This window comes from Strigops habroptila, chromosome 11 (genome assembly GCF_004027225.2).
Source record: "Strigops habroptila isolate Jane chromosome 11, bStrHab1.2.pri, whole genome shotgun sequence".
NCBI classification, from domain to species: domain Eukaryota; kingdom Metazoa; phylum Chordata; class Aves; order Psittaciformes; family Psittacidae; genus Strigops; species Strigops habroptila.
The window spans coordinates 3,465,493-3,486,939 of record NC_046360.1 but is presented as its reverse complement, the minus strand read 5'-3'; the positions used below and the strand labels follow the sequence as shown (position 1 = coordinate 3,486,939).

The 21,447-nt window shown below is 40.9% G+C and overlaps 1 protein-coding gene across 6 annotated transcripts in view; it reads left to right on the top strand.

The window, feature by feature from the left end:
- Window positions 1-225: 225 nt before the first annotated feature.
- Window positions 226-21,447, top strand: part of SBNO1 (strawberry notch homolog 1) — a 32,294-nt gene continuing 11,072 nt past the window's right edge. Inside the window, exons 1-17 of one of the 6 annotated variants that reach the window (XM_030502482.1) lie at window positions 242-361; window positions 6,820-6,953; window positions 7,628-7,732; window positions 9,478-9,787; window positions 11,028-11,072; window positions 11,456-11,556; window positions 12,692-12,788; window positions 13,830-13,990; window positions 15,013-15,146; window positions 15,294-15,384; window positions 16,334-16,495; window positions 17,026-17,161; window positions 17,239-17,344; window positions 18,612-18,765; window positions 19,947-20,129; window positions 20,350-20,447; window positions 21,105-21,256. In XM_030502482.1, coding sequence (XP_030358342.1) covers window positions 6,822-6,953; window positions 7,628-7,732; window positions 9,478-9,787; window positions 11,028-11,072; window positions 11,456-11,556; window positions 12,692-12,788; window positions 13,830-13,990; window positions 15,013-15,146; window positions 15,294-15,384; window positions 16,334-16,495; window positions 17,026-17,161; window positions 17,239-17,344; window positions 18,612-18,765; window positions 19,947-20,129; window positions 20,350-20,447; window positions 21,105-21,256 — 2,167 coding nt within the window. In that variant the 5' untranslated portion in view covers window positions 242-361; window positions 6,820-6,821. Of the gene's footprint in view, window positions 362-828; window positions 1,347-2,211; window positions 6,954-6,980; window positions 7,058-7,627; window positions 7,733-9,477; window positions 9,788-11,027; window positions 11,073-11,455; window positions 11,557-12,691; window positions 12,789-13,829; window positions 13,991-15,012; window positions 15,147-15,293; window positions 15,385-16,333; window positions 16,496-17,025; window positions 17,162-17,238; window positions 17,345-18,611; window positions 18,766-19,946; window positions 20,130-20,349; window positions 20,448-21,104; window positions 21,257-21,447 lie in introns of those variants that run through there. The other 5 variants (XM_030502481.1, XM_030502484.2, XM_030502480.1 and 2 more) reach the window with 5 other exon arrangements.

Below are 21,447 nucleotides of genomic sequence, written 5' to 3'. Positions count from 1 at the left end.
TTGGGCGCGAGCCGGTGGCGGCGGCCACGTGATTGGGGAGGCCAGCGTGGAGGGGGGCCGCGTCACGTGTCGCGAGCCGCGCGCCAGCGGCGGGCGGTGGCCGGTGTCACGTGGGGAGGGGTGCGGCGCGTCGGGCGGGGCGGGAGCGAAGGAGGAGGAGGAGGAGGCGCGGCGTTGGTCACGTGGTGCGGCGCGGCGGGCGGCCCTCAGCCCCGCTCCCCCCTTCACCCCCCTCCCCCTCCCTGTGAGAGGGGAGGGAGGGCAAAGATGGCGGCCGTGAGTTAGAAAGCGGCGGGCGGCGGCGCCAGCGGCGGACACTTCTAGGACCGGCCGCGGGAGGACCGGGAGCGACCGAGAGAGAGTGAGTCCTGCTCCGCCCTATCGCTTGGGGACGGGCCTGCCCGGCCGCCTCGGGTCGCTGCCTGCGCGGTGGGGTCGCTGCGGCGCCCCCGGGGGTTCTCTCCCCTCAGACCCCGCCGCGGCAGCGGGCCCCGCGGTGTGTAGTGTGTGGAGGGTGGGGGGGGTGTTGTCTGAGAGCGGAGCCGCCGTGTCGGCAGCGGGCTCCGCGCCTCTGTTGGCCCCTCAGCCTGGGGCGGGCCGCGCGGCCGCCCCCGCCGGGGGTCCCCGGTGGGCCCGTTGCGGCGCGGTGAGCCGGGGGAAGGCGCCACTGGGGCCGCCGCTTGCCTGGGAGTCGGGTAAACTTTGTGCCCGAGGGCGTTTGGGGAGCGGTGGGGCCGCCTGGGCGGGCTGCGGAGCCCCCTTGGCTGTGGGGGAAGCGTTTCGGTAGCGGTTGGCGGCGCGGGGGTGGGGGGCGGCGGTGGGGCTGGGCTCGCTCCCCCGCCCCGCTCGGGTAAAATGGCATCGGGACGGCGGCGTCTCCCCGCCGGGTCCGCGGCGCTCGCCTTTGTGCGGGCTTTCCGCGGCGGGGGTGATTGTTAAACGTTTGAAATGGAGCCGCTCTGGTGAAACGAGGCGGGGTGTGTGTGTGTGGAGGGGGGTGATTTATGGTGCTGGAGTGGCTCTAAAGGCTGCCGTGAGCCGCAACCCTATCGCCCTTCTCCGGGATCCCGACGTTGTTAAAGGGATCTTTAAAGAGATGAAGGTCTGAAAACAAAAAGTCGCGCATGGGACACAATTACGCAGCCAATTCTCGCCCAACCCGGAAGTTTATGTCGGGAACACGTGTTGGTGGGGAAGGTGGCGAGGCCGGGAACCGGGACCCTCCCGCTGCCTTCCCGCGGGGCCGCGGCCCCGCAGCTCCCGGTGGGGCTGAACGCCGCAGCGACAGACCCGGCCTCAAAGTCCAGTGACTCTTAACGAGCGCACCTCAAACAGAGGTTGCTAGGGTGAGTAATTGTTTAACATAAAAATGCCCTTACAGTCTGAAGGGGAAGAGGCCTTGTGGGGTTTCTGTCTAATTTTTTCTCGGTTGTTCCATTATTATTTTTAGCTGAGCAGGTTCCACGATGTGTTTGGGGGTATAAATTAGAACTCTCGGACTTTCTAGCAGGTACTTGTAGGCTGGTTTTAGATGTTTGGTACCTGTTAAAGATCAGGCCAATCGTTTAAATGCTTAAAAAGGTTGAATTGATGAATTAGATAACTTCAGATTGTGTTGTTTGTTCAAGCTAATAATTCCTTTTTTTTTTCCCATTACTTGCTCTGGAGTTAAGAATTAACTCGGTGATAGACTGTTTGGCTTTAGAGTGCGTAGGTTGTTTCTGGATTAAAATGATTTAAATGCATGCATGAATGTTTTGCAAGCTTTTTTCTCCTCCTAAATTGAAAAACTATAGTTGATGATGTAAAGCAAATAACTTGCTATGGCAGAAGTGGTGTAACAGCATGACATTTGAACTGGTTTCCTAGATCTTCCTTACTGGCATGATATGTTACTTTTGAACGCCATAATAGTCTTTAAAATGTGGGCAGTTTGTCATTTTGCTACCCAGACAAATTCTTTGATGTCAAAACTGGCCAATAGCTACTTAAAAAGCTATAGAAGTAGGCAGTGATATGGCTAATATGCTGCTGCTTCCTTGAAATACACCTAGAACTGACTCCCAGGCCAAAATCAAGGAAGGGTTCAAGTGCTCAGATACTTCTCTTGCCTCCTCTGGGTTTTTAGTTCTTAAAAACCTTCATTATTGCCTAAATTTTCACCTCCAACCATTTAGTTTGAAAGCTGATTTCAGGCCAAATCATTGCATTGTTTAGTCTCCTAACATTTTAAAAGCTTCTAAGTTTGACATTTTCAGCCTGTGTATCCTAATTGCTGTAAATTTCATAGAACAGTTGTAAGAGAGCTTTGAGGCAGAGTTGAGTCCCGCAGCATCCTGAACTACCTCATGTCCTTGCAAGCTTTGACTTCAGAGAGGTGGCCAGTGTGTGAAAAACTGTTATGTGTTTTACAGGTTTTTGTGTATCAAAAGTTAACTTTGTACATTTAAATGCCACGTTAACTACTAGGCTTGAGGGGAAGGCCTGTGGGGATGGGCGAGTTCAGTCATTAGTGCTTTACTCTTTGGTTGGATGGTGACTTGGAAAGGACCAGAAGGGATTGGGTTGGCTTTATTCCTATTCTGTTGTTTCCCAGGTTGCCTTCTGGAGCCAAAAGCTGCAAGATGAGCAGAACCCATCTGGTTATCCAGAGAATCCTGTTGTGTGGGATTGGGGGTTAGCAACCCTTGCACCTCTGTTGTGAGAGGCTGCGAATGGAGATGGGCAATTTTTTAGGTTGATAATAGCTTGTGGTTTAGACAGCCAGAGAACTGGGGGGACATGCCTGTCCTTTCTCTATAACTTCAGTAGTTGCGTGATATTTTAAAAGGCTTCCAGTGTAGTTCAAGTGACATGTATTCCTCAGAAAGCCAGTGGGAAAATCCCTCCCAGTAGAGGAACAGGAGTTGCCAAATTGCATTGGTGTCCCATTCAAACCTGCGTTTGCAGGTTGGGTGTGCCACAGAGGCCAGATGTCCAAAGGGTTTGGAAATAGCTGTGCCTGGTTGATTGTGATTGATTTCAGCTAAGTTGTGATATTACAGCCGATGGTGCTTTTTAGATGAGCACTTTAGGTATGCAGTGTTGCAACATGTAACTTTCACACCTAAAAATCAGAAGCCTTTTCATTGTTTAGGATTCTGCTCTTATTTTCCTTAGGGAAATGGAGAGCGGGTTGCTTAGCATGTGTTTTAGACTCCCTTTTTTGTTTTGTTTTGCTTCTTTGTACCAAAGCTAAAATGGAGGGAGGGAGTCAGGTTGGCATGGATACATGACATGCTATTAAACATGGCATTTTGGTTTTGTGTCTTTAGATCAGAAATTATTTACATAACATGCGGTGGTAGCAAAGCTGTCTTTATCAAAGTTTTAGGCTATATTCTGCAGCAGAAGAGCACACCTTAGAGAAATGCTTTATGTGCTTTGATAGCCCTTCTTGAAATGGCAGCAATTTATATTATTGATACAAAAGAAACTGGAATATTACTACTGCTGGAATTCTAGAAATATATATATTTTTTTTTAGCTTTATCTAACAGGTTGAGTCTTGCTTAGTGACATTGGGCAGCCCGACTAAACATAGACAACCTTATCTGCAAGATTCTGCATGCTCACAACAGTCCTTGGATTGGTGAAATGCTTAGGGAACAGCTTGTAATATTCACAACTTTTTTATAAGTAATTTCTTTTGGAGATTTTAAAGATGTGGCAAACAGGTCCTTATATAGTATTGCCAAAGCTGAGCTGCAGAGCTTGATAAAGTCGCTTTTACTTGTGTTAACTGAGGAGCCTCCTACCTCGTAAGATTATGAAGCTGTTTCAGCTTGATAATGCTTTATGCTTGACTAGCATATGTCACAAAACCAAGCTATCACAATGCAGCTTTGCCTGTATTTATTTATTTCCCCTCATTTCATTTCCTTACTGCATTAAAATTGAGGGTAGGCAGCAGTGAGGCTTGGAAGTTTCACAAAGCCTAAAACGGGTGCGAAGTATTCAGTGACTTATAATGTAAAAATTCTAGAAGTCCTGAATTCCTTTTGTTCCAGTTTCAAACAATGCAGCTTTGTTCCTAGTGTACAGAAACAAAATAAGTGAAACTAGTCAAACTTCCATTGTCCAAACTGTCTGACACACAGATAAACTATTGCTGCTGTTCTACTTTGCTTTTTGCTGGATTGTTGGCAACTGCTAAGCTTTAAGACTATTAAATTTGGGGTTAGTGTGAGAGATTCAGCTGGGGGATTTCTAGCAGGGCCCTTTTCACGTAAGGAAAGGGATGCTTCTAACTGAAGATACTTACTCTGGAATTGTAGGAATCCCTACACTAGTTTATATCACTTGTTACCTCGTGAATGCTGAAGTGAGCAATTAAATTACTACTGCTACAGGTGAGGTTTCTTCTGAACTCAGTGAAATAATCTTACGCTAGCCAAGCCATGGTGTTTGTAAAGGTTAAAAACAGATTTCAGTGTCATCGTAAAGATGTTAAACTTGAAACAGAGTTGTCGGATTGTGGCATTGTTTTAGGGTGGTTGGGGAGGATGTGTTTTTGTGTGGTGTTGGCGAGGTTTTTTTCTAGCCTTGGTTTTGTTTTGAGTCTCAACTTCATAGAAAGGCCTTCACATATTGCAAGAGTAGACTAGAAGTTATCTTGAGTAATTTTTTTTTTTTTGCTGCTAGTTCTCTTTTAAGTAAGCACCCCAAGCTTCTGTCTTTCCATGCCTTTATTCGATAGAGCCACTTATCTCAACCAAGTTTTAATCATGTCTTCTCTTAGAGCTGGTGTCATCAAAACTACATGCAGACTAAATAATGTCATAACTGACATTTTTTCCTTGGTACATTTAAACAGTTTTGTTTACTTGACGGTGTAAAGCAAAGGTGTTGCACTGTGTGGAAGAGTGCTCATGCCTCTTGCCCAAATGGACACTGTAGGGTTATGACTGTAAAGTGTTTTGGAGCTGCTGTTTTGATGGGGTAATTTTTGTGGACAAATTCACCTCCAGTGGCTGCTCTGAAGTTCATATCACCAAAAGTACAGATGAGCTAAAACTCCATCTGCAGACTTAATCTTTCTAAACTCACCTGTTTCTAATCGGCAAACAATGCTGTAAGCTTCTAAACTTAGCTCTGAGGCTTGCTTGTTAGTATTTCAGTCTGAAAATTAAGGACTTCTCTTACCCAATTAATGTATATGTGAGAGATCCCCTTGTTTTGAGATGAGACACTTAATCCTTCTGCAAGGTAAAGCTGACAGTCTGTTCTTACTCATTTTTTGTGACCCATTCAAGGTTCTAGGAGATAGACTAGTGGGAGGTGACATCCTTTGAAGGAGCTGCCATGTTAATTAAATCTGCTAGATGTCTTTATTTCTTAATATCTTCTGTGCCTGATAAATTGGCAGAATGGCCTGGTTTGTGAATATGTGATCACCTCAAATGCCTTTAAAAGAGAAGTAGAATCTAGTTCTGACACAGCAAGTGGTGTTCTGTGGTCAGTAGCAGTCGCACCAATTACCGTTTGTTCTTCTGGGTAGTACAGTCTTTTGATGCTTAAAAGTGTATCTTCCCCTTGTCCCAGTACCTTACATCCACTGCTTCAATTGTGGTGCTACCATTTTGGAATCAGCCCACTGAAAGAAGGTTTCTCCCTACTATTGCACAGACTAAAACTAGGAAGAATAAGAATTATGTGCCTGAGGCTTAACTTAGCACATTCGGCAGAACAGGTAATTCTTGTAATAAGTTATGTGTGTGACCAAGCAGCTGGATGTGGCTTAGCTGTACATGTAGGGGAGAGCAAGCAAGGGAATGCTGATTTGGAGTCTCTGAATGAGTGTATCTGAAATGCCAATAAGTATTTTTGTCCTCTTACCTCCTTTAGAGTAGGTGTTCAGCTTTGTTAGGTTTTGATGTTTTGTTACCAGTGGGTGTTACGGGGGTTGTGGAGGAGAAGGGAAATGAATCTCTATTTGAGGTGCATCTTAGAATATATAAGCAACAGCTCAAGTTATGTGGACTCATGTCATTTTTGTCTTAGTACTAACACAAATGGACTTCCTTCTTAAGGAAGCAAAATATTTTCTCTCTTAATCTTAAAACATAGACTGTTGGCTTTTCTAACAAGTCTTTACACTGTCTAGAATAGCTTTTTGAAATTAATTTTGCTTGTCCTACACATAAAGGAGTCTGTGACCTGATGGTAGTGTCCTATTTAATATGTAGCTAACATACTACAATAGTGGAACATTTGTTCTTTCCACTATGCAGAACAAAATTTCTCCTATGAATGAATTACTACCTAATGTAATGGCAAGCAAGAAAGAAAAGCTTTCCTTATAAGCTTTTTATCGCTAACTTGTTGTTACAAGATAAACTAAATGAGTTTTAATTGTGCTTCCCTCATGCAGTGTGTTTCACTGACAAAGACTCTAGCATTAGCATAATACAGTCTCACCATTTCTGCCTCTTGTAGTTCTGGTAATGCTCAAAAACGTGGTGCAACAAAGACCAGAAAAGGCTTATTTTTTTTCCTTTTAAGTTTACGGGTATGATAGCATCTTGTGTAGTAAACCATTTCTTTCTTCCTGCTTCTAAATATGGTGGTTATCTTGAAAAGATATGAAAAACAAAATAGAGGAAAAATCTACAAATGAACAAAAGAGCCAGAGCAAATCTGGAAAGTGAAACTGTGTGAACAAGAGACCGCATCGTGTATGCCCTTAAGTGCAGGAAGGGGAACTTCAATTGTGAGTATGTGTGTGTGCACAAAGCCAGAACGAAATGTAACTTGTATTCATGGTTCTAATTCTTTTAGAGATGGTGGAGCCAGGACAAGATCTGTTGCTTGCTGCTTTGAGTGAGAGTGGAATCAGTCCAAATGACCTATTTGATATTGACTCTCCGGACGTGGTTCTTACAAATCCAGCACCAACTCCAGCTGTTCAGCAGGTTAAAACAAGAACATAGGTGTTTGCTAGAAGACAGAAGAGCTTCTTTCTACCTGATGTATTGGGGGGGCAGGAGGGGGTGTCCATGGCAAATAGTTAACGAATGTGGAGTTTTCATTAAGATCTTGTTTCATAGTACTGAGATTGGAATATGACTTGTTAATTAATTTTAAACTCTTGTACAAAAAAAGCAATCTGAAATGCACTGTTCAGGTCAGTATAAACATAAATATACTTAACTTTGAGCATTAAAGGGTGGCCTGCTGTCATGTATCCATGGAGAGCTCTAATATCACTGGAGCCTAACTGCTCTCCTATAAAATGTGCAAAAAAAGTGTCATACAATATGGTGTTTAAGCTCCATGACAGCATTCAGTTATTTCATAATTGACCATTTCAGCCATTCAGACTGGGAACAGCAGTATGTTGAACAGTGATACCACAAAACTAATTACATTTTTACCACAGTTAACTAACAAAGTGTTGTACGTTTAACTTCTCTGGATGGCAAATCGGCCACTTGCTGATCTTTATTTTCAGTGAAACCTTTGTTAATGGGCACAGTTAAGGACTTCCCCATTAACTTCCCTGTTCTGTGGGTGGATATTTACTCTTCAGGTTTTTTTTCCCTGCTAATATTAATGTTTCCCAATGCTTACTTTCTTTCCTCTGCAGTCAGTGCCACTTAGTGCATTAGAACTAGGCTTGGAGACTGAGGCTACAGCTGCTGTGAAACAAGAACCAGAGACTGTATCAACTCCAGCCTTATTAAATGTTCGGGTAAGGACTGGTACTTCAGGGTTTTGTATGTGTACTTGTGGTGGGTTAACCTTGGTGGGACATCAGGTGCTCTTTCACTCCTCATCCTCAACTGGATGGGGGAAAAATGATGCAAGACTTGTGGGCTGAGATAAGGACAGGGAGATCAGCAGTTAGTGTCACGGTCAAAACAGACTCAGGGAAATTAATTTATTGCCAATTATCACTCGAGTAGGATAATGAGAACTGTGTCTCTGCTGCTCCTTCCTCTTCATGCTCATTCCCTGCTCCAGCAGCTCCTTCACAAACTTTTCCAACATGGATCATTCTCGGAGACAGCAGTTCTCCACAAACTGCTTCATTGTGGGCCCTTTCCATGGGGCGCAGTCCTTCAGGAACAGACTGTTCCACTGTGGGTCCCTGCATGGCTGCAAGTCCTGCCAGAAAACCTGCCTCTCTCTGTGGGGTCATGATGTGCCTGAAGGACACGCATCTGCTCTGGCATGGGGCCCTCCAAGGGCTGCAGGTGGACAGCCTGGAGCACCTCCTCCTCTCCTTCCTCACTGACTGTTGGAGCCTGCAGAGTTGTTTTCTCACATGCTCTCACGCCTTTCTCCCAGTTGTTGGTTGCACAGTAGTTCTTCCTCCTTTCTTAAATACGTGTTGTGGTTTAGACCCAGCTGGTAAACTGAGCACCACGCAGCCACTCGCTCACAACCCCCCTTCTTCCTCTGGGTGGGATAGGGAGGAGAATTGAAAGAATGTAAACCCCATAGGTTGAACAGTTCAACAACTAAAGTATAATACTACTACTAATAAGGGAAATTAGAATATAAAACTAAAAGAGAAAAGGCAAAAAGACCCTAATAAACACAAGTGATGCGCAATTCAGTTGCTCAGCACCTGCTGGCTGATACCCAACCTGACTTGAGCAGCAATCGGTCCCTTCTGGGTAACTCCCCCTGTACTGGGCATGAGATGCTGTGGTATGGAATACCTCTCTGGCTAGTTTGGGTCAGGTCTCTGCTCCCTCCTGGCTTCTTGTGCCTCACCTCATTGGCAGAGCACGAGAGTCTCAGAAGTCCTTGATAGGGATAAGCGCTGCTCAGCAACAACTAAAACATTGGTGTGTTATCAGCATGTTCTCAGACTAAAGCCAAAACACTGTACTGGCTATGATGGGTTCAGCCTTGACCAGCTGTGGGTTCACCTTACAGCAGGCTGGAACTGGCTCTATTGGATGCGGGGTAGGCTTCTGGCATCTTCTCACAGAAGCCACCCCTGGTCCCTAACCTTGCCACATAAACCCTATACAGTTTATTAGTAAAATGTAACAAGAGAGGTGGGACTGTAAAATGCCAGTTGGTCATAATCTCAATTCTACTTGTATTGAGACTGTGAAAGCTTAGCAATTGTGAAGATAGTGTATGTATTTGAAATTCTCCTCAGCTCAGGGTCCCTGTACCTGCAGTAGTCATGCCTTGTACCCAGGCAATGAATCCTTCATCCTATTTTATATTTCCTTTAAAATAAAATGTAAAAATACCATGCAAAAATATGTATGGCAATGTATCGATAGACTCTTCTTGCTCAGACTGTTGCACCACAAGATAATTACTCTTAACATCTTCAGCATGTTATGTGAAGACATTTCTTATTACAAATGTCTTAAACACTGGTGACTCCTGTCCTCTAGACGAAAGGCTACTGAAGTCTGCTCTTTTTCACTGTCTTCTGAAAATTTCCCTGTTTGTTTTTGTTGTTAGCAACCACCATCCACCACAACCTTTGTGCTGAATCAAATAAATCAGCTTCCAACTTTGGGGACTACACTAGTGATGACAAAAACAACACCTGTTACAACTACAAGGCAGACTATCACTGTAGCAAAAATCATTCAGACCAGCACAACTACTCGTCCCTCGGTTGCAGCACCAGCAGTTCGCAATGCCTTGACCACTGCACCTTCAAAGGACCAGATTCAGCTGAAAGATCTGCTAAAGAACAATAGTCTTAATGAACTCATGAAATTGAAGCCACCTCCTAATATTGCCCAACCAGTAGCAACTGCAGCAAGTGAGTTTTCTTCTTAATTCATGGGTTTTTTTAGACAAATAGTGAAATAACAGAACGTGGAGGTCTTTGCACATCTTGTATTTTCATTGATTAGTAGAATATCGCAATAAAATTCAATGGTCCAGAAAACCTGATAAATTCTGTTCTAACTGGAATAGTGTTAGAATTCAGGGTGAAGTAATACAGAAAGGCTTTTAAAAATAACTAAGCTCTTGATTTACTGTAAGGAATGAGGAAGATTTACATTTTTAGACTGCAGTTGGCAAATTGGTAAAATTAATTTGTGAACATTACTGAAGTTGATGTAGCTATCTTGAGTCTACATCACTTTCTGTTCTACTGTATAGTTGCTGTGGAACTATGACAAATTAGTACTTTTTTCCACTGCCTCTAAGATGTACTGATTTTATAGGCGGGGTTGGAAGTAACCTATTTTTCCATATGCATATAGAGCATGCAGGAGATGAAGCTATCTGTTAGGACTGAAACAAAAAGAAGGCGGCGTCTCTATTTCATTGCTTTCTGTTATCGAGTGGTTGACAAAATTGAGACACCAACTGAAGCTGGGGGGGGTGTGAAGGAGTGAGGAAGAGGAGGGGGAGAAGGTGAGAAAGTTTTACAGGACTGACTTATCCCCTTGGTGCTAAATGAAAACTCACAGGAGCAAGAAGTAGTAGGTAACATCAGTGCACAATAGCTGTTGTAGTGGCACAGCCGCAGAAAGTAGTTGAATCTGTAGTTTCTGTATGAAGTGAAAAGGAGGCATGCAACTTCTAGAACTGCATTTCTAATCTTATTTGTGTCCTTGTGTTTCTGGATCTTTCTTTGTGGTTATAAAAAACCAAGACAAATGCTTGTAGAAAATTCAAGGGCAGATCAGCTCTTGGAAGGAAACATGGGCTTTTCACATAATTCAGGCAGCAGGAGTTCTAGATTGTAAAATTTTAAGAAGTGAAATTATGCAGCCTCTTTGAGGGAAACTTTGTTTGTGCAATTGTCTTAATTGTTTTTTAGGGACAATTATGCTAAATTTATTACATGCATTGACTGTCAACGTGATGGAAATTTGACAGCTGCTCTCAATGTTTTACATCTACCCTTGTGTAAATTGATTCAGTTTTGTATGAGCCCTATTGCCAGATACTTCCAAATGACAGAGGACAGGAAAGTTAAATTGTCATCTTGAAAGATCCTGCTATAAACTTTATTGAGTCCAAAGTGTTGACTTTTTGTTTTACAGATATAATTGTAGTTTCTCCTGAGGTGGTAAATGTCACTAGATCAGGTAATCTCATTTCTGTTGAAACACTGGACTTTCTGGTTTGTCATGAAACTTCAAATGCTCACAAGATGCAGTATTTCTAAGTATTATGTATAGATTTGGTCAAGGTCAAAATTATTTTAAGTATTGAAACTAATACACAGCTGGTAACAATATCACTGTTGGATGCAGTGATACTGCATGAGAAGCTTCTTCAGCCAAAGAAGTAACGGGATTTAACTCCTTGCTGAGATACTTTTTAATTTGGACAAAACCAGTAGCACACTGGTGCTTCAAGACCACAATAGACATTTTAAACTTCTCTTACTGCTTATTAATAGAGAAGGATGTTTATTTGAGTCAATGTTTGGAGGCAATTCCTGTAAAACACAGCTTTTCTTTTGTAGCTGATCTAAGCAATGGTGCCGTGAAGAAGGAGGCTTCCACAAAAGAGGTAGCAAGAATATGGATAAATGATATTAAAATGAGAAGTTTTTCCCCTACTATGGTAAGTAGTACAAATGGTTAATTTGCCAAATGTCTATTTTACTGGCCACAACCCCCTGTGACTAATTTTGGTAGTTACTCATATTTGCCTTTTGTGTGGTGAAGTTATCGAGTGCATCTGTTTGTTCACAAGCTTGGTTACTCCACTAGATGAATACTTGGTTAGATGATTAAAACTAACAGCTGTGTAGAGCAGACTACCTGTGTAATAAATGACAATTCCAAGAAATTACTGTCCTTAACAGAACCTCATTGTGTGGATAAAGGGTGTGCTCAATTCAAGCTGATAAGCATATCACTTGCTTTGTGTTTTAAGACATTTTCTTTTAAAATATCCCTATTCATGTAACTAGCAATGAGGAAGCCAGAAGACTTTCTCTAGCATCGCTGACCTTCTGGTTTGATTTAAGATGTAATTTGAGTATCATTCAGTTTTCTAAATATAATAAAAATATATGCTGATGCTGTAAACAGCTGAGTTTCAGCATCTTCACTGAGAGCTAGAATGAGGCTGCAGTTTGTGATGTAAGTGCTCCTTAGTGACTGGCATACAGAAGGATTTTTCAGATTACTTTTTTTATGTTAAACATTAGTAATTGTGGAATATTTCTGATTTGCCATCTAGTGAATACTTTAAATTCTAACTTATTGATCAAGATTACAGTACAAAATCAATAACACTCGGATTTCAGAGAGTACTGAATAGAACTGCGGTTACTGTAACTATTCCCTGAAGTTGTGAAATTATGTTGTGAATGTGGAACTGCAGGAGACTCCATGGGAGCGCTTGAAAGTTGGGGTTTGGCTGTTAACTGTTATGTTTTCAAGGCAGTTTTCTTTAAGTCATAATTTGTATTTAATATGCTGTAAGAAATGTTCCTTTTTAACTCTGCTTATGTGAGTTTGGAGTACTTGTCTCTCCTTGCAAAGGAGAGGAAGTTCTCTGTCTTCAAAGGTTTGTTCGGAGTGTAGTATCTGCAGTGGGGTCTGTAGTTTCCCCAGCTGCTCACTGGTTCACATAGTACGTGTGTTAAAACATTCAAGTGCAAGTTTGTGCTCATTTCATATGCTAATTCCGAGGATATAGAGTATGAGCAATGTGCTGTTTGACTAATGCAGGTATTCCTCTATTCTAGAAAGTGCCAGCAGTAAAAGAAGAGGAGGAACCTGAGGAAGAAGATGAGGAAGAAATGGGCCATGCAGAAACTTACGCTGAGTATATGCCAATAAAACGTACGGCCTCGTGTTTTATGTCAAAAGGCTGAAATGTTTTGTGAGCTAATTTGTTGCTAACTCTTTCTATAGTTACTAACACCAAAAACCAGATAGGTTACTATCAGAATCAAGTAAAAAGGACCTGAATTTGTTGTGGGTTTTCCTAGGAAATTTTTCTCTTCTGAAGGAATTCTTCAGTGTACCTTTAAGCAGTGCTTGTTTCAGAAATATGATTCACGACCCAAGATCAGGCTTTTGTTACCTGTGTAAAGATGGTTTGTGCCTCAGCAGAGGAAATTTTGTAAAGGGATTAAGTGATCACTTAAGAATCTAGTTTAAGTCTTTTGGTGTAACATTACCCTAAGCACATTCTTCCTGCATTGTTCCTGGCTGACTTTAGAGCTGTTTAAAACAAAAAAGTGAATCTTTTTCTGCTATAATAGCCATCTCCTCTTTTTTTTTTTCCTCCTTTTTATTGTAATCAGTGACAAAAAGCTGTTACCTTGTTTCCTAGGTACATGGCTGACCTGCTGTAAAAGCAAGGCAAAAAATTTTGCATGGAGTTTGTAGCTAAATAGTTAATTTTTATTGTTACTGATGAGCTCTGTCAGCAATTAAACCATGTCTGTTCTAAATCTTTTCTCCTCTCATACTGCTTAAAAACAGCACTATATAAATAGTGTGAAGAATGTTGCTTTTGTCAGTTTGGCATCTTGAGGCTGCCTCTGGCCTTTTGGGAAGACAAAGTTCAGACCAGTTCTCAAACATGTCAAGTACACAAATACTTTAATTTTCTATTAACTGAATTTTATCTAATTTCAGAAAAATTGGGGGAAGGTGGTGAGAATAGAAACAAGTTTAAGATTGCAGTTCTTCAGATTCAGGTTAATGTATTCCTTTATGTGATGCAGTTTAACTCTTGACATACTGTTTCAATGAAACGTGGTGGTTCTTGCCTTTGCAACAGACCATTGCGATTTGTTTTGGTAAATACAATAACAGCAGAACTCTGTACTATGTTTTCATCTTCTCCCTTCTTCCCTCTCCCTTTTCAACCAGTAAAAATTGGTCTACGCCACCCTGACCCAGTAGTGGAAACCAGCTCATTATCCAGTGTGACTCCTCCTGATGTGTGGTACCAGACATCGATATCAGAAGAAACAATTGATAGTGGCTGGCTGTCAGCTCTGCAGCTTGAAGCAATCACTTACGCAGCCCAGGTATGGGAGACATTAGTACAGCTTAAAAGCTAACATAGAATTTAAGATGAAAAACTGCTCTCTGACAAGTGCAGCTATGTCAGTTTTATAAGGAGATAAACTAAGAAGAGCTTAAAGGTTTGAGTTGCATTAGAAGGCATCAGGTGAGCTTCAGATAAATGTGAGGTAATACACCTAGAAAAGCTTTGTTTAAGCCACTTCTATGGTGCTGATCTCTAAAGGTCTTAAAACTCAGGACCTCTTAGTCATTACTTTTATTTCTCTGAAATAACTTAATGGCTGCAGTAGTAGCAGGCTAGGAAAGCCAACACTGTTTGGCATCATTGGGAAGGGTATGGAGAATAAGACTGGGTGTTATTTTGCTGCTATATTAAACTTCAGTGGGCCCACGTGAGATGTTGTGCCCTCTGCACGTCAGGGAGGAAGATAGTGAAGTTAGAGGACAACTAAAATGGTCACAGGGGAAGAAGTTGCCTCATGAGAAGAGACTAATGAGGCTTGGACACTTTGGGCTAGAGAGGAGAAAAATTAGGGGGCATGAAATCAAGTCTCTATAATCAAGAAGGCAGTGGAATTCTACAAAACAAGAACAGAGCAGAACTTGGTGAAACTGATAGGAAATTGGTTTAAAATGGATAGAAGAATACATCTTTAGATAGGCAGTGGATGTCTGGGCCTTGCTGCCACAAAAGTCTGTGGAGGGGCATATCAGTGGGTTAAAAAAAGCAGCCAGTGTAGTAGTGGACACTAAAAGAATTACAGATGTAATTCTGTAATTATGCAGAATTAGGCAATTTTACAGCAGTTGTAGGTGCTGAAGGGGATAATGGATAATAATGCAGTTCACAGGCTCGTATGCTCTCCCTAAATAAAATCCCTTCTTTCTGCTGTCAGGAGGCTGCTTGGCTGGGTGGACCACTGGTCTCATCCAATAGGATGTTTCTTATGTTTGCTCTTTCCTGACAATCCACAGTGATGTGTTCTGGAGAATGGGTACAAGTTTTTTGTTCTTTCTCTTACAGCAACATGAAACATTCCTGCCCAATGGAGACAGAGCTGGATTCTTGATAGGTGATGGTGCTGGTGTAGGAAAAGGAAGGACCATAGCTGGAATAATCTATGAAAATTACTTGTTAGGCAGAAAAAGAGCAGTCTGGTAAGTGTGTCAGGATTTGTCAGAGCAGATGCTGTAGTGACTATAGTACTTAAATTCAATGTAATCTGTCCTCTGACATGTTCTAGCAAGTGCTTTCTGAACTTCTGCTGTAACTTACAGAATATATACTTTGTTTTCTGTCTTCAGGTTTAGCGTGTCAAATGATCTGAAATATGATGCTGAAAGAGATTTGAGAGATATTGGAGCAAAAAACATATTGGTTCATTCATTAAACAAGGTGTGGAAACTTTTTACTATGTACAGTTGAGGCAAAACTTTAGGTACGCTTGTGTGACGAGTTGTGCATGTTGACTGTTTTAAGAGCAAGAATGTACTAATTTCAATACATTTGCTGTCTAGGTCTTGTTTGACAGGCCTTAATCTTGGGAAGAACCAAACAGTGCTTTAAGTTAATCATGTAAATAGGCCCCATTGTAGGATTAAGTCTTGGCATGTGATGTTTTTTAAAATACTATTCAAACCACTACTGCTATTACTAGGAGAGTATTTTCTAGAAGTTGAAATATTCTTTAAATCTTTAGATGTTGTAGCATTTGCATTTTTTCTTTCTATCTCCCAGCACACATTTTATATATGCTACATTTTGTAGGTAATACTCGAATAATAAGCTTCCTCAGTAATTTATTAAAGCAGCAGTGGCATGTGCAGTTATTTTTGGTGCCTCTTCTCAGGATTAGCCACTTAGATAAATTGTGAAGTGTGATTACTGGTTGAATTCACTGAACTTAAAGTTTGTTTTAAGTTGGTATTTTTGCTTTGTGGAATCTTATTTTCTAAAATACTACTAAATACTTTCTAAAATACTAAAAAAAGCTTTAGAAATTGTCATTTATGGTGGCAGTTATAAATACACTTGACCTATTAGCTCCAAGGGATGCATTGAAACTAAAATCTTTATTGTATTTAAGGAAACCATGTAGTCAAAGAATGTAGCTGTTGATCTTTTGAGGCCTCAGAGCTAGTCTCCCATAAGTATGTATTTAAGTAAGGCCTTGCATAACCCCTTAACCACATCACCATATGCCAGCCATGCCATCATCATGATGTAGGGATACAGGTGGTTCAGAGTGTACACACCTCTCCATTAAGACCACCAGCATCCCTTAATCATGTGGTAGGTGGGATTTCTTTTGTATAACTTCCGTCATTTCTTATTTCTGTTGCAGTTCAAATATGGGAAAATTTCTTCCAAACATAATGGAAGTGTGAAGAAAGGGGTCATCTTTGCTACCTACTCTTCTCTTATTGGTGAAAGTCAGTCTGGTGGTAAATACAAAACCAGATTAAAGCAGCTTCTTCACTGGTGTGGTGAAGACTTTGATGGAGTCGTATCCTTTATTTGGAGTTCAGTTGATTGTAACCAAATTGCTGTTTAAGCTTACATCTTTAAAGATACTCCTGTGGTTTTATTTGCTGGTATTTTTAGGTGTTACTCTTTATTCCTGACAGTAATTGATTGCGTGCGTGCTCTGACATTGGACTTGAAGCTTTACAAACCTCGTGCCAAATCTATTACCATCATATTGTTGCCACATAACTCTGGTACAAGAGTGAAGCTTCTGCTTTCTCTATAAAGAACACATAAAATAGAAGTGTCATGTTTAAGACCCTTAAGCTTGCACTGAAATTTTCTCCAGTGAATTCTTACTATTCTGAGTATCGACCACATTTTAAAGAACTCAAGTATTGGTAATTGTGCTCTTAAATACTTCCTAGCTAAATATCTTTCCCAAGGCTTTTAGTGAAGAACATGACCAGCATCTCTTTGAGTTTAGCATTTACTGCTGCCACCTATTGTGATTACCAGATTTCTGGTTTAGCTGTGGGACCAAGTTTTTTTTCCTTAATTACAGTTCAGATTGTATTTGATGAGTGTCATAAAGCAAAGAATCTGTGTCCTGTTGGTTCCTCAAAACCAACAAAAACAGGTCTGGCTGTATTGGAGCTTCAAAATAAACTTCCAAAAGCCAGGGTTGTTTATGCCAGTGCCACAGGTATGTACTACTTGGTTTGCATTAAATGTCTCTGTGTGTTTTTACTGGCACTGGTACAGAGTGTGTTCTTCTCCTAGGTGCATCTGAGCCAAGAAACATGGCATACATGAACCGTCTCGGAATATGGGGTGAAGGAACTCCTTTTAGGGAATTCAGTGATTTTATTCAGGCTGTTGAAAGAAGGTAATGTTTCAAAGAGCTATAGCAAGAACACATATGGTTGTGCTTGACCGTGCTTTCCAGTTCCTTTGTCTTCACTCACTCCTAGTCCTCTGCAAACTTGTCCTGTCACACTAATAACTTTACATTTCTGCTAGGTTCAGAAGCTAGAATCAATTTATCTTAGGTAGTGAAAAATGGGATGTTTCTCTTGCAGTCAGAAAAGTTTGGGATCTTTAGAAGCTTGCTGGGAAAATAGCCCTCTTAAAATGTGGGTGTTATGCAATGAAAATACTTTGATGCTCATCATGAAATCACACCGTGTGTACTGAGTGTGCTCAGTTGATGTTTCACTATATGCAGAAGCCCTCTAATGTTTATGCATTCAGCTTAGGCAGTTGAACAGGAAGAAGTCTTGCTCTTATGCTTTCTGGCATAAGAACCTAGTTCAGGAAGATTATGCATGCCGTTGCAAGGTGCTTTGTATTTCAGAGCTTATTAAGAAAACTAAACGTGAGAGGTCAGTAGAAAATGCAGCTGCTTACATTCTTTTGTAGGTGAGCATCTTAATATATTGTTTTGCCTACCTAAGAAGAATTTTAAACACTTCAGAATGCTGCAGTAGGGCTTAGTATGCATCTTCTTGTGTAGCATCTACATGATGCATGACTTTTCTAGACTCTGCAAGTGTAGTCTCCACTTCATTACTGAGCATGTATTAAATGAGCAATAATGAAATTACAGGCCCAAGCTTGTAAGTGAGCTTTGCAGTTGACTTCTGTGCTCTCAAGGTATTGCTAAAGGTTCATTGCTGTTGAAAGAGGATTTAAGTTACCTATAAGCTTAATTATTTTAATGCCAACATAAATCTGAATAGCTTAATACAGTTTATTATTTTAAATCTTCAGTGGAGTTTATAAAATGGCAATGCAAGATTGTTATATATATATTTGAACCAACAAAACTATCCAATTAGTTTAAGGTACTGTCTCCTAATGCATGCCAAGGGAAAAGTAACTATTTGAGTGTTTATACCTCTTGGGATACACTTAACACTCAAAAGGCAGGGATATAGTTTTACATGCAGGCTAAATTTCAAGACCCCCTGGATGTGTTTAACAGAGCAGGGCTAATGATTTTGAAAACGTGTTCCTTCACATTTGTAAGCATGCTGTTTACTTCTAAAGCACTTCAGTTGGTTTGGTTGCTTTGGTTTGTGGTTTTGTTTTGTGTTTTTAAATCCTGGCTCTTGAAATTTCTAATATTGACTTAATTTATTCTTTTATTTTAGAGGTGTTGGTGCCATGGAAATAGTTGCTATGGATATGAAGCTGAGAGGAATGTACATAGCAAGACAGTTGAGTTTTTCAGGTGTAACTTTCAAAATCGATGAAGTTCTGCTTTCACAGGAGTATGTGAAAATGTACAATAAATCTGTGAAACTGGTAAGAATACCCTTTTAAATTTGCTTTCTGTATTGAGTTCTGAGAGGTTGAAGTTACTTGGTTTAAACTTGATTGCACCTGAAATAGCCTGTTGAGAGACAGGCATGGCATCTTCTTGTCTCAGTGTAACGATTTCTCCATTTAAGACTTGGCAAAAGCTGTTAATTCTTGTTCTGAGTCATGAAAGCTGCATCTTCCAGTATCTAGCAAATCCACTGCCTTCTAGTAGTACCCCAGAGCTTGGTCATTGTTGCCTAAGATAAAGCTGTTCACCTGCTACTTGTATTTTCGTGCACCAGTCCTCCCCCTTTAGGCAACTGAAGTGAGAACAAGCTGCAGAACATTAGACGGGCTGCATGCTCTTCTTCAGTGAAGTGCTATGCTGGAGTGGTGCTTGTAGTTAAACAGTGCAGGGGGATAGTTCTAATCATGTGGCAGATCACATCTAAAGCATTGAAGCTTTGATTCTCTTTTAATGTTTTTATTTATTCGCCTGCATGTTATCTTTTAATGATGTTCTTAATTGTTTTGTCCGTATGCTAAGCTAGGTGTCTGGAGTGCACATTCGTGGAATCATAGAATCAAAATAATTACTCCTTGGACAAAGCTTAAAATAAGCTGGGTCTTTACCTGCTTAAAAGGTGCCTAAGCATGACTTAATTCATGTTGTATAGCTAAAATTTATCTTTGACAGGTGTATAACAGCTTTAAAACAGCACTTTTTTATGAATGTTGTTTAAAAGAATTGCTAAACTTGTGTCCAAGGGTTACTTTACCTAATCTGGAAACAACTGCTATAACACAGTGTTGTAGAAACGAAGGCAGTGAGGTTTTTCTCTTCTTGGGATCTTGCTTTATGCTTAATTATGGGCAGTGCTCTTTGCTTCCTTAACTGGAATGTATTCATGGAGAAACTGGATGATTAGAAAATACTGTGTATGTTTGCACTGTTAGTAATGTAAATGTATCTGCTTTTCATTATGAGAGTAATTATCTTCTGAATTTACTAAGCTGTAGCTATTTTCTTTTTTGTGAGTTTTATTTGATGTATGATGAGTTTCCTTGACTTGCAGTCCTATAGCACTGTGACTTTAAACTTCTGTCTTTATTTGGCTATTAAACAATGTACCTGTGTAGCCTTGAAATGTGACATGCAAAGCCAGTAACGTTTTCTTCCTCAGTGGGTCAGTGCTAGAGAGAGGTTTCAGCAAGCAGCCGACCTTATCGATGCAGAGCAACGAATGAAGAAGTCCATGTGGGGTCAGTTTTGGTCAGCTCATCAGAGGTTCTTCAAGTACCTTTGCATAGCGTCTAAAGTGAAGAGGGTGGTGCAGCTGGCTCGGGAAGAAATCAAGAATGGGAAGGTAAGTTGGTCAAGGCCTATATTTAAATATCTTTGTTAAATGCAAAGCTACTGGATTCTTTTGTTTATAATGTAAGTATCTTCAGGCACAGTAGTAGACATAGTGGCATGATTTTGGACTTTAAGGTATTGAAGCTATTTAGTGAGCAGAAATTTAGGCAAAAGTAAACTTACAAGTCAGTGATCTTATTAACAATGTCTTGTGTTCACTTGTCCTTTAGTGTGTTGTTATTGGCCTGCAGTCAACAGGAGAAGCAAGAACGTTAGAGGCTTTGGAGGAAGGTGGTGGTGAACTGAATGACTTTGTTTCTACAGCGAAGTAAGCCTGAAGTCTTAGAACTGTCCTTTACAAAACTAACCTTAATCCAATTTCGTGTGTTTGTCCTTTCATGTATAAAACATGCGTCACCGCACAGAAACTTGCGTAGCCTTTTGTACCAATGTTCTTAAGCTGCCTGTACATAAATCTGACAGTATTGCTCAAGTGAGCCATTGGTTAGTTCCTGGTTCTGCTGGCATTCTGAAACGGTGCTCTCAGGTGTGAACAGCTGGTACTGTTCTACTCAAACTGGAAGGAGGGGAAGGCTTGCCAAGTGTACACTGCAAAATGAGTTACAGTCATGACTTTCCTCTTCTACCAGATGAACCACATCCAATCCTGAGACTACCTTGCTGAAGATCTTAATAAGTTAATCTGTCATTTAAACTCTAAGCAATAAAAAAGTGGCAGTAGCAATACCATTTGATACAAAAAACATACTTAACAAGCTGTAAGTAACAATGCTGTAAAGTAAATGTCTCCTATTTCTAGGAAGGTGACAGATACAGCAATATGGGTGATAATCATACAGACTCCTTGTGTAATAGCATTCACAAGGAATAACTCTTCAGAGAAGCCAAGCAAGCTGTGAAATTTTACAGGTTTTTACTTTAAATAAATGCAAATTTGACTGAAGAATCCTTTTTTCTTACGCAGAGGAGTATTCCAGTCTCTTATTGAAAAGCACTTTCCAGCTCCCGACAGGAAGAAGCTGTTTAGCTTGTTGGGAATTGACTTGACTGCTCAAAGTAATAACAATTCACCCAGAGACAGCCCTTGCAAGGAGAACAAAATAAAGAAACGGAAAGGTAATGCTTAAGTTCCTACACTAATGCCAGGCAATTTTAGAGCTGCCTAAGAGTGAACTCTGGGAAAAATATGGGAATGCAATTATCAGTGCAATCATTCATGAAAGAGCACGTAGAAACTTCCATTAATAGATTCTTAAACCTCTGCTGAAGCATTATAACCTGTAAATTCTGGTTACTACTTAGCTTAG